The sequence below is a fragment of the Ursus arctos genome, unplaced genomic scaffold, assembly GCF_023065955.2.
Source record: "Ursus arctos isolate Adak ecotype North America unplaced genomic scaffold, UrsArc2.0 scaffold_12, whole genome shotgun sequence".
NCBI lineage: Eukaryota > Metazoa > Chordata > Mammalia > Carnivora > Ursidae > Ursus > Ursus arctos.
Window position 1 is genome coordinate 13,253,341 of NW_026622786.1, and position 15,234 is coordinate 13,268,574.

General features: G+C 59.3%; 2 protein-coding genes across 3 annotated transcripts; both read left to right on the forward strand.

The window, feature by feature from the left end:
• Positions 1–1,317: 1,317 nt before the first annotated feature.
• On the forward strand, positions 1,318–6,642 carry PPM1J (protein phosphatase, Mg2+/Mn2+ dependent 1J). The gene is made up of 10 exons (XM_026483750.4): positions 1,318–1,671; positions 3,016–3,130; positions 3,620–3,907; positions 4,181–4,293; positions 4,579–4,663; positions 5,262–5,380; positions 5,584–5,647; positions 5,800–5,907; positions 6,025–6,176; positions 6,321–6,642. Exons 1-10 carry the CDS (start codon positions 1,346–1,348, stop codon positions 6,466–6,468), a joined length of 1,518 nt encoding a protein of 505 aa, XP_026339535.1. The 5' UTR covers positions 1,318–1,345; the 3' UTR covers positions 6,469–6,642.
• Positions 6,643–8,830: 2,188 nt separating this feature from the next.
• On the forward strand, positions 8,831–14,908 carry RHOC (ras homolog family member C). 2 transcript variants are annotated; one of them, XM_026483753.4, is made up of 5 exons: positions 8,831–8,937; positions 12,189–12,352; positions 12,879–12,999; positions 13,283–13,413; positions 14,265–14,908. In XM_026483753.4, the coding sequence occupies exons 2-5, from the start codon at positions 12,197–12,199 to the stop codon at positions 14,436–14,438; spliced, it is 582 nt and encodes a 193-aa protein (XP_026339538.1). In that variant the 5' UTR covers positions 8,831–8,937; positions 12,189–12,196; the 3' UTR covers positions 14,439–14,908. The 2 variants fall into 2 exon arrangements, with proteins under 2 accessions (XP_026339538.1, XP_044234588.1); XM_044378653.3 differs by lacking the exon at positions 8,831–8,937 and adding an exon at positions 10,872–10,975.
• The last annotated feature ends 326 nt before the right edge of the window (positions 14,909–15,234 follow it).

Below are 15,234 nucleotides of genomic sequence, written 5' to 3' on the forward strand. Positions count from 1 at the left end.
GCCCAGAGATGGAGCCCCAACCATGAACTCGGTGCCAGTGATTCCTGAGGGCTACCCGTGACTTCCATTAGGACCACAGGGCCTTGTCCCCACTTGGACAGTGCATGGGGTAGGAGGTGTCTCTGGAGATCTATTGATTAATTTCCTGATAACAGGCTTAGGAACAGGGCTCTTTGGGCATGGAATTAGTACCACTTTTCCCTTACACGCAAGCGCTTAGCCTGGCCTCTGTCTCCCCCTGGCGGTGCCTACGGATCTTGTTCAGCTTGCAGGCTCAGCCTCTGCCTTCAGACGAGGAAGGTGGAAGAGGGGGATACCCCACTCTTCTCTCTGCTATTCAACTCCTCCTTAACCCTTCCTCCACGATCCCGACAGATCAGCTTGGTTCATCAGACAGAACCGAGTTTGGGTGTCTGAGGACTGGCACGGGTGTGAGTCTCTCATTGGCTGCGTGACCTCTTGAGGCAAGTCCTGTAAAATGACAGGCGCGTCATCGGTAAAAAGAACATAAAACCCACCTTGAAGGGCTGCTGGTTGGTATAAATGGTCTAATATATGGAAAGTGCTTTGTAGCCAGCCTACTAGATAGGAAGTCCGAGCAGTTATTGTTATCCTTATTAACTAGCTCTGCTGTGGTCGCGGGAGGCCCAAATGTGGGGGGAAATTGGGTCCTGAGAAGGAAAGTGGAGTCACAGTGGCAACCGCTCTCCCAGATCTAGAGGTGATCGTCCTGGGGAACAGAGCCGTCAGGATCCCAAGAACTTACCCCCGGCTCCCCAATTCAGGATGGTGGGCTCCAGCCCGCGTCGTTAGCACCCCCGCAGCACACCCAGCACCAGCTCCTCGCCCTCACTCGCACTCCAGCAGCCCCAGCCAGAGGTGTTGTCACACCGGGTGCTTCACACCCAGCGGTGGCGGAAGCTGCTGGTTTCGTTCTGAGGTCACCAGCTCCATCACCCTTTGGGCAGGCTGGCTGCTACGAACCGAGGGCGAGGAGACCCCCCCGCCACCCTCGTCACAATGGGGAAGTTCTAGCTGATGTTTCATTTAGAGCACGGCTGAAAGAGGGTGTGCTTCCCTCCGTCCCCTTCCCGCAACATCAGACCCTTCTTCCCCAAAGAAACCGAGGCGGAGCGAAGCCTGAACACGGCGGGAAGGAGCAGCGAGCGGGTGGGGAGGTGCGGGGGGCGCCCCAGAGCCGGAGGTTTTGCCGGGACCCGCCCTGCCCGCCCAGAGCCAATGGCCGGGGAGAGCCCGCAGGGGCGAGCACCGCCCACCACGCGCCCTAGGGGGCGGGGCCCGCCTCGGGGCGGGGCCACGGCCGAGGGCGGGGCAGGGAGGCAGCATGCTAAACCGGGTGCGCTCGGCAGTGGCGCACCTGGTGAGCTCCGGGGGCGCCCCGCCTCCGCGCCCCAAGTCCCCAGATCTGCCCAACGCGCCCTCGCCGCAGACCGCCGCTCCTCCAGAAGCGCCCAGGAGCCCTCCGGCGAGGGCTGGGAGCGGGAGCGCAGCGCCGGCGAAGACCGTAGAGGCTCGAGCGAGCTTCTCCCGACCGACCTTCCTGCAGCTGAGCCCAGGGGGGCTACGACGCGCCGACGACCACGCTGGCCGGACTGTGCAAAGCCCCCCGGACACCGGCCGTCGCCTGCCCTGGAGCACTGGCTACGCCGAGTGAGCGCCCCCGGGAACACCCTAGGCAGGAGGGGACCCCAGCCCCCAGCCCCTTCCCCAGCTGGGCATCCCCGGCGCTCGGATGCGTGCCCCTCGCCGTGCTCGGCGCAGGGAGCTCCCTTCTCCCAGGACCTTTGCTTTCCTTTGGGCTTCGGGCCGCACCCCCTCCCAGCCCTTTCTCAAGTCAGTGCAGTCTTCCTCAGGACCTTCCAGCTGGTTGACTACCCTCACCCGCGCCGCCTCAGGACCTTGTTCCCTTCCAGAGCCCGGAGGGTGGAGGGCCCCGTGGAGGATGAGTTGGCCAGTTCTTGGTCGGGGCCGGGCAGTTTAATGGCTAAGGGAGGCGGGGTTTCAAGGAGGGGGGGGTGCGCTTTTAATAGAGGAGATGGCGGCTGGAAAGACTCGCTCCTGGGCTTCCCGACCCCAGCGCCCCAGTTCTCTGTCCCTCTTACCGTTCCCCTCCCCCTCCACACCCAGAAATAGCCCGCGACACCAGGCGGCCTCCCGCTTCCCCAGGGGCGGGGGAGGGGGCCGCCCGGGGAAGCAGGAGGGTCCCCTTTGAATGCCTCTCGGAGGAAGGGCATGGCACTGGCCTGGCAAAGAAGTGGACCCCGGTCGCAGCGGGGAGCAGCCGGCTGGCTCCCAGGCCCGGTGTATTTTTAATAATTCCACTGGGAAAGCAGAGCACTGAGGGAGATGGGGGCGCTGAGGTCGCTGAGGGTGGTGGCTGGTAGACCCGTGGCCCCACCACCATCTCCCGTAGCTTTCTGTTTGGGAAGAGTTTGTAGTTTTGCGGCTCCTGCACAGTCCAGGTGGGCTTCCACCCCTACCCTATTTCAATTCCTCTTTCCCTATTTGGGCTGGAGCACTTCCTCACTGCCAAAGCAGCAGAAACTTTCACTGGATGATTTTAAGATAAAGGTGGGTGTGCCCATGAGGGTGGGGTGCTGTGGACAAGGCACTAGAAAAGTTGATTAGGCTTCAGGGTGGGATGTAGGGCCTTGGCAAGCAGGATAGTAAGACCTCCTGCCGCCCCTGTCCAGCCCTTTCCCCAGCAGCCAGTGGGAGTGCCCCCTTTGCCAGGGACGGGGCAACGGCGTAGAAACGTGCCGCTGCTGGCCTTTCTATGAGGTGGTGGGGCCCGACACCCAGACAGTACTCCTTGTGCCTTACCCTGCCTCCCTTCTCCTCCTCTTTCTGGCCTGGATCCCAGGTGGCTATGACCTTTCTCAGTTTGGCCAGCAGGCTAGAGAGGGTGTGTGTGTGTGTGTGCGCGTCTAAGGTGGGGGTTATTCCAGGACCTGGTCTGGTGTCCAACCTGATGTGGTCACTCTGGCCTGGCAGGGTCATCAACGCTGGCAAAAGCCGGCACAATGAGGACCAGGCTTGCTGTGAGGTGGTGTATGTGGAAGGTCGGAGGAGTGTTTCAGGGGTGCCTAGGGAGCCTAGCCAAGGCCAGGTAAGCCCCCACCCCCTTTCCCCTCCTCCAGAGACATGGTGACACCTCTCCCCGGGGATTCTAGGCATCCAGTTTTAAAATCTCAGACCTAACTCCTAGCTCACTAGCTTTCTACCCCTGGCACGGAACTGACATTGACCAGTTAGAATGTCAGTATAAATGTTCCGTTTACCACTTAGAATGTAGGTGCTCCCGCATTTATGGATGGTTTCATTCATTGCCAATGTTTATTTTTGTATCTTTTATCCTCCGAGTTTAGCTTTTTTGATGCTTTACTTTCTGACACATAATAGGCCCTCGGTAAATGAGTGAATAAATCTAATTTGCCTTTCATACCAAACTCTGACCTCCTCTCTGATGTTAATATGGTTGCCCAGAGAGTCTTGCTCTTCTCCTTGTATCACACACACACACACACACACACACACACACACACACACACACACAGAGTCTCCCTCATTCACCTCCATCCAACCTTTCCTCCACCAGGGACTCTGCTTCTACTACTGGGGCCTGTTTGATGGGCATGCAGGGGGCGGAGCTGCTGAAATGGCCTCCAGGCTCCTGCATCGCCACATCCGGGAGCAGCTAAAGGACCTGGTAGAGATACTCCAGGACCCCTCGCCACCGCCCCTCTGCCTCCCGTCTACCCCAGGAGCCCCAGGTTCCTCTGATTCTTCTCACTTGGTTGGTCCTCAGTCCTGCTGGTCTTCACAGAAGGAAGTGACCCATGAGAGCCTGGTAGTGGGGGCCATTGAGAATGCCTTCCAGTTCATGGTGAGTGGGTGGCCCCGGGCAGAAGCCTGCTAGGCAGATACTCTGGTCAACTCTGTATGGGAATCAAGTGGCCTAAGGGGCCCTGAGAACCCACAACACGAGGGCCTGAGCAGGGCTTGGTTCAGAGGGAAGGGAAAGGGGAGTTATACCCATGTCTGCCCTCCTCTCCTCCAGTGTGGCTTGGTTGGGCCCATTTATTTTTGCAGATGGGGGCGGTGGTTGTGTGCCTGGAACCTCTTCATTCGCCCCCTCTGACCCTTCCTCACCTGGCAGGATGAGCAGATGGCCCGGGAGCGGCGTGGCCACCAAGTGGAGGGGGGCTGCTGTGCACTGGTTGTGGTCTACTTGCTAGGCAAGGTGTATGTGGCCAATGCAGGTGACAGCAGGTATGGGGAGGGGGGTTTGAAAATGCCTACAGGGGGTCACACTCTGGGATGGGGGAATAGAAGAGAATGAGGGTGGTGGGTGTTAAAAATCAAAAACCCGAGGGAGGGATGATGTCAGGAGCGGTCATACATAAGGGATGGCCTGTAATAGCCACGAGGGGAGGCAAGAGCGGGGTCTGGGTGAGGAACCCCAAGGGTCATTGTGAGGGAAGGCCTGGTCTTTCTGGAATTCTCCACAGCGGGTCTGAGGAGAGCCCAGCCTGAACCTTTTCTTTCTCTGGGCAGAGCCATCATTGTCCGGAATGGTGAAATCATTCCAATGTCCCGGGAGTTCACCCCGGAGACTGAGCGCCGGCGTCTTCAGCTGCTTGTAAGTAGGAACTCACCTCCCTACCCCCGTTCTTTGTCGACTCTGGTGGCTCTCTGTAGCCTACGGCCCCACCCTCGCCACCCGGACAGCTCCTTACTGGGACAGCTCCTTCCTGGCTGCTCACTGGGAAGGCCGCTCTGCTCTGCAGATGACGGCTGAGCTGGGACCTGGTGGCTTACAAAGCAGGAAGGAACGTGGGCTACTCCGGGGCTCCCACTGTGGCCCCCGCGGAGGAAGGAAGTGAAGTCAGAGGTGGGGAAAGGAAGGAGCACAGGCCCCCGAGAGGCAGTGTGGTTTAGCGCTTTCAAGGACTGACTGCAGGGCTGGACTGCCTGGGATTGGATCCTGGTTCGAGTCCTTTGCTAATCGTTTGACCTAAAGATGGTTCCCTTAACTTGCGTCAGTAGCTCCTGCCTTAAGGGTTGTCGTGAAGTTGGGCGAGATCATACACATTATTTGTATTAGAACAGTGCATGGCACATGGTAAATAAGCCCCAGTTAAGGCCCTGCTGTAATTAACATCATCTATAGGCCAGGGCGTGCTCGAAGCCTAATGCCCCCCTGGCCCTCTGCTCTGTCCGGCCACTCCCAACCCTAGGGCTTCCTGAAACCAGAGCTGCTAGGTGGTGAATTCACCCACCTTGAGTTCCCCCGCAGAATTCAGCCCAAGGAGCTGGGGCAGAGGACGCTGTACCGGGACCAGAACATGACCGGCTGGTAACACTTCCCTCAGAGCTGGGGCCCGTTCCCATGGCAACACAACCAGTCCCTCACCAGCAGCAAGGTGGAAGCTGGAGGCTGGGCCAGGCTGGGGGGGGGGGGGATGTGGGCCTTCTTAGGGGTTTGTGTGAGGGGCATGGCTCCTCGGGGAGAGGGGCTTTGATGCCTGGGTGATGCCTCCTCTGCTCCCCCCTCCCCAGGGCCTACAAAAAGATCGAGCTGGAGGATCTCAGGTTTCCTCTGGTCTGTGGGGAGGGCAAAAAGGTAAACTCCCCGGTAGAGGTGGGAGAGGGCAGGAGGACCCACCGCAACTTGTCTAGGGAGGTGGGGGTTCTACCCGAGGGCAGGGGTGGGAGGGCCCATAGCTTCAGAGGCTGGGAGAGGGCCGTGGCAGCACCCACACTCATTCCCTATAGGCTCGAGTGATGGCCACCATTGGGGTGACCCGGGGCTTGGGAGATCACAACCTCAAGGTCTGCAGCTCCACTCTGCCCATCAAGCCCTTCCTCTCCTGCTTCCCTGAGGTGAGCCGTATGGGGGCTTCCTCAACCATACCTTCCCTCCTCTGGGGGCCCCAGGCTGGCTTTCTGCCAGGGTCTCTTTGTCCCCAAGCTCCTTCTCCACTGTCTTCTCCCCGCCAGGTGCGAGTGTATGACCTGACGCAGTACGAGCACTGCCCAGATGACGTGCTAGTCCTGGGAACAGATGGGCTGTGGGATGTCACCAGTGACTGTGAGGTAGCTGCCACTGTGGACAGGGTGCTGTCGGCCTATGAGCCCAATGACCCCAGCAGGTAGGGCTTGTGTGGTGGTGGGGGGATGACAGTGGGGAAGGTAGGGGCCAAGGGAAGCAATGCTTGGGGACCCACATGAGGGCCTATGTATCGATCTTCCCATGTACATGTTGGAACATGAATGTGCACGTGTGCTCCTGGCAGGTACACAGCTCTGGCCCAAGCTCTGGTCCTGGGGGCCCGGGGCACCCCCCGGGACCGTGGCTGGCGTCTCCCCAACAACAAGCTGGGTTCCGGGGATGACATCTCGGTCTTCGTCATCCCCCTGGGAGGGCCAGGCAGTTACTCCTGAGGGGCTCAGCCCCACCCCTCCCACCATCATCCTAGCGTCTCCACGCTTACCCTCTGCCAACTCAAACTCTGAACTTGTCTCGCTGACCTCCTTTAGTGGCAACGTAACTGAAGAAGGGGTGTCAGTTAGATCCAGAAGTAATAGCTAATGGCAAATAAACCAGATGGATACGAATGTGTGTCTTTATTTATTCTGATTAGAAACCAAAAGGCTCTTTCAGGCAGTGGAAAGAACGGCAAAGCGGTCCTAAAAATGCAGTGCTCCCCGGTTCTGTCTTTGCCCTCTGCTCGCCCCACTCCACATGCTCCCGTCCCCTTCCATGGCTTCAGCCACCTGCTGGGGTTTTCTAAGTCGGTATTTCCCCCAGATCTTTCCTGAGCTTCAGGCCCATGTCCTAGCTTCAAACGGAATCCACCATTTCCCTACACACGTGTGCCTTCTCCTGGTTCATCTTGGAGGGGGCACCAGCTCATCAGCCCAAGTTAGAAATCTAGGCCTTGGCACCTTTGGCTTCTGGCTCTAACCCAGCAAGTGAATCAATCACTACATGCTCTTGATTATATATCACAAAATGCATTTCCTATTTGTCCAGCTAGCCCCACCCCTACTGTTACTACTACCTTAGGCTCCTAACTCTGTCTCCAGGTCATGCCCCTGTATCCCCAAATGTGACCTTTCCACAGGGTGAATCTGAGTTGGTTATTCCCTTGAGAGAACATTTCAGTGGCTCCCTACTGCACCTAGTCCAAAATCAACACTCAACTCTTGAGTGTGGCATGCAAGGACATTCACGATCTGGCCGCTGCGTCCTTCTCCAGTCCTATCTTTCAGCCCCAGCCCCACCCTCCTGGGGGTTCCATAACTCTTTGAGCCTATTGTGGCTCCGACCCATTTAACATCTGCTCATCACCTTATCTGGAAAACTGCACTTGTCCTTCAGGGCTGGGTATGTATCCCCCACAGCCCATGCATGCCCCCAGGACAACCACTGCCTCCAGTCTACAACGGAGCAGCAGTTAAGGGCAGAGACTCTCGAGTCCTCCTCTCCGGGTTCTGGTGTCAGACCCACAACCTCTTTGCTGCTCAGCAAAACGGAGGTAACCGTGCTACCTTAAAGAGTTGTTTCAAGGACTGGAGTAGTTCATGTCTGTACAGAGCCAGGGGCACGCAATAAGGGTTCCAGAACTTGCTATCTTTAAGCTGCTTGTATTTCGCGTTTGGACTAAGTTCTCTGAAGACCGAAATCAATCTGAACCGAGCACTTAGCTCTCAGTTCACACTCAGTGCATGTCTGTTGAGCAGGTGAAGAGGCCTGGGGACCCAACTTCTCTGGACCTCAGCCTGTTCATTTATCGAACGTGTGGGCTGCTCTCCAGAGCTTTAAAATCTACAGGACTTCTGACATTCATTCACTCAGAGAATATTTCTTGAAAAACTTAGGTGTGTCACACAGCGTGCTAGGCGGTGGGGAGGGCGGGGGGGGGGGGGGAGCATAAAGGACGGCAGGGAGAGAGCACCGACTCGAGGGCCAGACGGACCTGGACCGTCTGAACTCTGGCTCTGTTCCATACATGTGGGCAAGCCGCTTAAGTTCTCTGAGCCTCAGGAGATGGGTGTACTTAACCCAAAGACCCGTGATGAGTACTGAAAGGGCTGAGCTCCGCAGCGAACAGGTCGCAAACTAACAAAGTGCTGGTAGACTGCCTCATCCTCCCTCCCTCACCCACCTTAACAAAAAGAGATACACGCGTAGGTGAATACCCGATGCGACGTATCAGACCAGGCCAAGTGTCCCCACTGGCACCGAAATAACGCACTGGGGATGGAAGCTGACTTCCCAGCTGGGGATCAGGAAAGGCCCCCAGGAGTGCCCTTCGAGGGGTACGCAGTAATTGGACTCAAGGAAATTCCAGGTGGGGGGAAGGGAGTTGTCAAGTGGAAAGGTGGCCTGGGACTCAAAGGATCTGAAAAGTCCCCAAGGCGGGGGCGTGATGTTGGGCAGTACTTACCCGGCAGGGTTTTACGAGCGGAGGGGGGGCGGGCGTCTTCCGCAGTCCCCTCGCGCTAGGTCCCAGGGGCTGTGGGCGCGGGTGGCCGGTTGGCCACGGGAGGGCAGCAGCGGCCCTTTCCCGACCCCACCCCGAGCGCCTCACAACTTTCCCGACGCCGGTCCGCCCCTGGGGGCTGGAAGGCGGGGCAGAGGCTGAGTCCTCGAGGGGTCCCGCCCGCCGCCCACTCCCCGGACCCGCCAGGGATCCCACCCCCGACCCCCGGCCGCAGCCGGGACAGGCGGCCATGCCCCGGGCTGGGCTGTGGGCAGGCGGAGCCAAGGGCCGCCCCCCGGCCGGTCCCTCCCCCTGCCGGGCCCGCCCCTCCCCGCCGCGGCGCTGAAGGAGGGCGGGGCGGGGCCCCCCGGGTCAGTCTCAGCCTCCGGCACTGGCCGCGCAGCTGGAGGCGGCGGAGCGGAAGGTACTCGGGGCCGGGGGGCTGGGGTGGCGGGGCGTCCCGGGAACTCGTCCCCGGGAGAGCACTTTCGCCCTCCTCCGCTTGGCCGGAGCTCGGGGCGCCGGGCGGGGAGGGGGCTTCGGCCAGAGCGCGGGCCGCCCTCCTTCCCCTGGGACGTGCGGCGTCCGGGCTGTGCGGGGGTCGGCGCCGCCGGCCCCTCCCTGGTCTGCGGCGAGGGCTCTCTCCCACCCCACTCCGGGAGCTGCCCCGCGGGGCCTCTCGCCTGCTGTGTCCGAGCCTGGGTCCCTGCCCTTTCCCTCCCGGCTTCCCGGAACCTGCCCCGCCGGGCGAGAAGCCAGGAGGCAACTTGGGTGTCCGCGGGGGAGCCCCAGTCCAGCCGCCCTGGCTCCCAGGCCGGGCGGCCCGATGTGGACCTGGGCCGGGGTGTGGGTCCGGGCACGAATCCGGCTGGAGATGGGAATTCCCCCAGGCCGGGCCGGTGGAATGGCGGGAATAGGGGCGTGGTGTGACCATTGGGGGCTGCATCGGCTCCCAGAGGTCTGGACGCCTCCCTGGACGGTTGCTGGAGTGTGCCTGGGGCGGAAGGTAGGGGAGATTGGGAAGGATCTCGCTTCCTTTTATGTGTGCAGGAATCTCCTCCCTTTCAGACCCCTCCCTCCCTTGCACCCCCCAAACTTGGCTAAAGATTATGTTGGGGCTTTGGGCTGGGAGGCTCTGAGGCTGAGTCCTGTGCTTGCTTCTGGTTTTAAAGTTGAGGTGGTATCTTACTCCTTCCCTAGCCCTCAGGCCTGGCCTGCCTACAGGGTACAGCCCACCCCTGGGTCATCTGGAAATCTAGATAGAATGATTGAGGAGAGGGTGGGATGTCTTGTCTCTGGGAAGGCCCCAGGAGCTTCGAGCTGCATTCCAGCCTGTGTTGGGTTTGGTTGCCCCTCTTAGGGTCAGTGGGGCAGTTCTTCTGGGGCTGCCTCTCACACGGAGCTGTTTTCCTTGCCATGTTGGCCTTGGGCCTAGTGTCCTGGCCTGGCCTAGGCCCGCTGCTCTTCCTGCCCGATGAGAGCCTGAAGGGAAAGTCTTCTAATTGAGCTGGGGGCTCTAGGTCACTGAATGCATGCCCTTGCCCCTGAATTCTGTCCTGGGCCTGCCACCGTCTGGTGTCACCTAGACTGTCCTGCTGCAGGAGGCCAGTGGCCTGCTCACACCGAAGTGACTGGTACTCACCGCAGTGGTGACTGCCCTTCATCGACACTGCCCATCCCAGGCCGGGCTACCCCAGCCTGTTTTCCTACAGCTGGACCAATGGAACTAGTGGAAGTGGGTGGGGGAGTTGATCACCTGGGCAGAATTTCCAGGGAGAATCCCCTTTTGGAAGGTGGTTTCTATTTTTGAAGGGGATCTGCTGGCATGGTGCATGCCTTCTTGCCTGTTTCTCAGGGTACCAGGGAGAGACCCTTCTGTGGTGGGGAGAGTGTGGCCGTATCCTCTCAACTCCTAAAAATTCTGACTCATATCCACTTCCTCTCATCCCAGTGTTGTGCCTGTGTGTGTGCCTGTGTGTGTGTGTGTGTGTGTGTGTGTGTGTGTGTGGAGAGGAGGGAGGCCACCCAGGATCCCACCGTTGAAGAGAACTAGCTGTGGGCTTAGAGTATTCGCTTTCCTAAAGGGCAGACCAAGCCAGGCCTGTGGGGTGGTGGTGGTCTGTGGGGAGTACAAGAGTTCAGCCCAGTTTGACAGGATGTGGGACTGAGAGAAAAAGCCAGGTTTGGGGCAGAGATCGGGTTACCATCCCTTCCCTCTTAGCTTACTCCCTGCCTGGTTGGTGCCGGGACTGGCCCTTGTTCAGCTGTTTTTTGGGAGCTCCTCCCAGCTCGGGCTCTAGCCCCCTCCCCCTTCCCAACAGCCTCGACGGCATCAGGGCTCTGGAGCCCGCCCTCTCTTCCTCCGAGGCTGGAGGCCTGGGAATCTCAGCCGGCCCTCCAGCCGCTCCTCTCCCCAGGGAGGGAGGAAGCGAGGCTCAGCTCAGGGGGGCAGGGAGGCTTGGGTAGGTGTGATGAACTGTGCAGCTACTTGCTCGGGTGTGTTGGGGGCCCGGGGACGTCCGGAAGCCTCAGGAAGCTGACTCCTTGGCCTGAGTCACAGGGAGGGGTGCGCAGGGCCTTGGGGTGAGCTAGCCAGAGAGGGGAGTGAGGGGTGTCCCAGGGGGTGGGTAGAGGTGATTCCCTGGTGGATTCTTCTCAGTCATTCTGCTGTGGTGGGTGTGTGGCTCCCTACAGTGTGGTCATTGTCCCCTGCCTGGGGCTGAGTGACCCAGTGTTGCTGCCAGGCCCAGGAGGAAGGGGGGAGGAGGGCAGACTGCCTGCATGTGGGCTGTGGGCACTGCTGGGACTGAGCCTCCTTTGTGTGACTCGGGGCTGGCTTTGGGGACTGGGCTGGGGTGCGCCGGGGAAGCCGGTTGGCTGCTGCCACTGCCCTCTGTCTGGGTTTCCCTCCCTCTACTCTTTTTCCCATCTCTGGGGTGATAGGTAGAAAAGGCACCAGACTCCAGAGTCACACAGCCCTGCCTTGAATGCCATCCCTGCCGCAGCTCCAAACACATGTCGCGACCTTACGGAGCCTCCCTTCCCTAGTGCGTCAGAGTGGGAAGTGCACCGTCCACCTTTGCGGGCTGCTGGGGACCGAGTCAGGAGATGATTTTTGTCCAGATGCTCAGAGTGGCTTCCCTTACCCGCCTGTCACCTGGTAGTTGCTTCCACCAGCCTGTGGTCTTGGAGAGGGCCTCCTCACTTGTGACTGGGCAGGCGTGACTCATCCTGAGTGAGGGACAATGTTTTCTTGATCGGACCTTAGCGATTATGAAACTTGGAAAGTAGCAAAATCCTGGTAACGCATGAGGTCTGACTTGAAGCCCTGGTATGTATGGCAGATTACAGGTGGCTCTTCCAGGCATGTCCCTGATCCCTGAGCACCCGTCTAAGTGTCCAAGATCGCACAGTTGGTGGCTCCCAGCGGGGTGCGTCTTCTACCTCCCACTTCTGTATTCTAATCCGTCCAGGGAGACCTGTCTCTGACCCTGAGATTAGGAATTTCAAGCTCAGTTGTCTAAACGATTAGTTCTTGGCAAGAACACGCCTGAGCAAGCCCCTGTCCCTCCCTTTGCTGGAGGCCTCGGTTTCCAGGTCTTGGGGGCCCCAGAGAAGTGTTTTTGGATTCACTGGCTCTTTCCCAACCCCCCCCTCCCACCTTTTCCCTCTCAGCCCGAGCCATGGCTGCGATCAGAAAGAAGCTGGTGATTGTGGGCGATGGGGCGTGTGGGAAGACCTGTCTGCTCATCGTGTTCAGCAAGGATCAGTTCCCTGAGGTCTACGTCCCCACCGTCTTTGAGAACTACATCGCAGACATAGAGGTGGACGGCAAGCAGGTGAAGGCCAAGAACCCTTCCTGTCTCCCCCTGGGAACCCCGCCCCGACACTGTGGACCTTGGATGTCCTTCCTCACCATCCACCCACTCCTGGCTCCTTTCCCTGCCGGAACCAGTACGTGTTAGGAAGTGAAATTGTAGTTTCAGGAGATCTAGAAACACCTCCTGGTTCTTCGGCCCTGACTCTCTAATCTGGGCCGTCCTTTTGCCTCTGAGCTTAAGTCCCTCCGACTGCAACATGGGGATAATGGTAAGACTTCCTTCGAAGGTCTTTGTGACTTACCATCAGTCGTGGTGCTTACAGTGGTAGCTTCTAAACTACATAAAGATCAAGCACCCCCATCTCGGGATTTCTAGAAACTCACCTAATTTACATGTGACGCGCGTTGTCCCTGGCACGTAGCAAGTGCTCAAGAGAGAGATGTTGAGTGAACCTAGAGGGCCAGTGGTTTCCGAGGACCTCTGGGTGGCAGGGGACGGGGTAACCGGGGCCCACAGGCAGCTACTCACTGGCCCCATGCGTCAGGTGGAGCTCGCTCTGTGGGACACAGCCGGGCAGGAAGATTATGACCGCCTGCGACCTCTCTCCTACCCGGACACTGATGTCATCCTCATGTGCTTCTCCATCGACAGCCCCGACAGCCTGGGTGAGGTGGGGTGCGGGCCTTGGAGGAAGGGCACCGAGAAGCCCTTGCATTCAGCCACCTTCCGAGACGGGGTGCTGTTAGCCAACTGTGCTGTGGGGACTCCGGCCCTTGGGAGGGCTCCGAGGGGGTACAGTGGTGGGGGAGAGGGACTCTGAGCTGTGAAAGGGGCTGTTGTGCCGAAGGGCCTCTAATACTGCTGTGAGGAGAGAACGGGGACCCCTGGGGGGTGGAGCTTTCTAGCCCAAGTGGAGGGACCGACACCTGTTGGGACATGTCTGTGCAGAAAACATTCCTGAGAAGTGGACCCCGGAGGTGAAGCACTTCTGCCCCAATGTGCCCATCATCCTCGTGGGGAATAAGAAGGACCTGAGGCAAGACGAGCATACCAGGAGAGAGCTGGCCAAGATGAAGCAGGTGGGTGCGGTGGCCAGGCCGGGAGCCCCTGCAGGGGTTGGCGACCCTCGCAGGGCCTATTCTCCAGCCAACCTCCTGGTGTGAGGTCTGCCTCCTCCTCCCCAGTGAGGAAGAGCCAGAAGGGCCCTTAGTCTCTGGTCCTGATGATCAGATTGTCAGGAAATGGGAGTGACTTTTCCAAGGTCACTTGGCATTTTAAGGTCTTCATCTGTTGTCCGTTCTGCTTGGGTGGGGACTAGTAAGAGTAGTCCTGTCCTCGGAGACAGCTTCTTCACTACGTGTTTTGCTTGGGGTGTGCGGGTTGAGCCGTTGGGGTACACCTGGGGAGGTGTGGGCAGACGTGGAGGCGGGGGGTGGGGGCAGGCACTGGAAATGGCTGGAAGGCCCAGAGAGGGAGGGCGCTGGCTTACCTGGTTAAGTGGCTCTCTGGCCAGAGGGCTAGAGCCTAAGAAAGTTGCCAGGATGAGGAATATGGACTATCCTGGAAGGATGATGATGGCAACGTTTTAAAGTGGGTCACACCTGTGTGTTAGAGAAATTCTTTTGGCAGGCATAGAGCATGGACTGGAAACAAGCGAGAAGAGAGGTGGGGAAGGTTGGTTAGGAGGTGCCAGGTACTATTCAGCCAGAAGAGGAGGGTGCACCATGGGATACAGGGCCGAGGGAAACAGTTTTTAATGTAAACGTCAGTCTCGGGTCCTGGCCCAGAAACTGCCCAGGGTGGCTGGGACGTGGGTGCCTTGTGGGGTGAGGGCTGGAGATACTGTTCTAGTTACTATACTTCACAGGTAGCGCGGGGAGAGGTACACTTAGCCACCAGCTTCTTTTGACCTCTGGCCTTCTGTTCTCAGGAGCCCGTGCGATCTGAGGAGGGCCGGGACATGGCGAACCGGATCAGTGCCTTTGGCTACCTCGAGTGCTCAGCCAAGACCAAGGAGGGGGTGAGGGAGGTATTCGAGATGGCCACTCGGGCGGGCCTCCAGGTTCGCAAGAATAAGCGCCGGAGGGGTTGTCCCATCCTCTGAGACCCCCGAGGCCTCCCCTATCCCCCCCTTCCCTTCCCAGGGGTGCAGCTGTCCACCTCCTCGGCCCACCCTCTTCGGGCTCCTTGTCAAAGGCTCCCTTTTCAGTTCCCTCCAGCCCAGGACTGCATCTGAGTTTCCCCAGCCCCACCAGCCCCCCCAAGGTGGTGGTGGTAGGCCGGCCCTCCCTCCCCGCACTCTGGGTACCTAGGGCGAGTCCCTGCCCTTTCAGAGCAGAGTCCCTTCTCCTGCTGCCTTGGTCCAGGGGTGGGGCTCTCGATCTCTTCGGCCTTCCCCAGAGGGTCCTCATACACCAGCACTTTATACACTTCTGGCTCACAGGAGTGTCTGGGGTAGGGGACTTGGAGGGTGTAACCCTGAGCCCCACGTCCCTGGTGTTTCTGCTTTGGACAGGGACCTTGTTTCTGGCTCTACTTGGTGGGGGGCATGAATAAAGGCCACAGGCTCCAACATATGTGTGGCAGCTTCCTGTCTTTCTCTCCTGGTCCCTGTCTTGGCTGCAAGCCTGGAGTCCCAGCTCTCCCAAGTTGCTTGCCAGGCTGGCCCCCAGTCTGTAAAGGCAGGACTCCCGGGCAGGCAGGGTGGAGTCTTGGAGCAAAGGATGAGGTCATGCCTGGCTCTGGGCCTTGGAGGCGGGTGAGGGGAGTGGTCTGGAGCAGGGGCTAAACTTAGAAGCCTGTGGGTGGCTTCCTTGCCACCTCCCACTGGGTTTCCTCCCCCTGGATCTGGGGGGCTGGGCTCCTCTCTGGCTGGGAGGAGTGTGGCCCTGGGCAGGGTG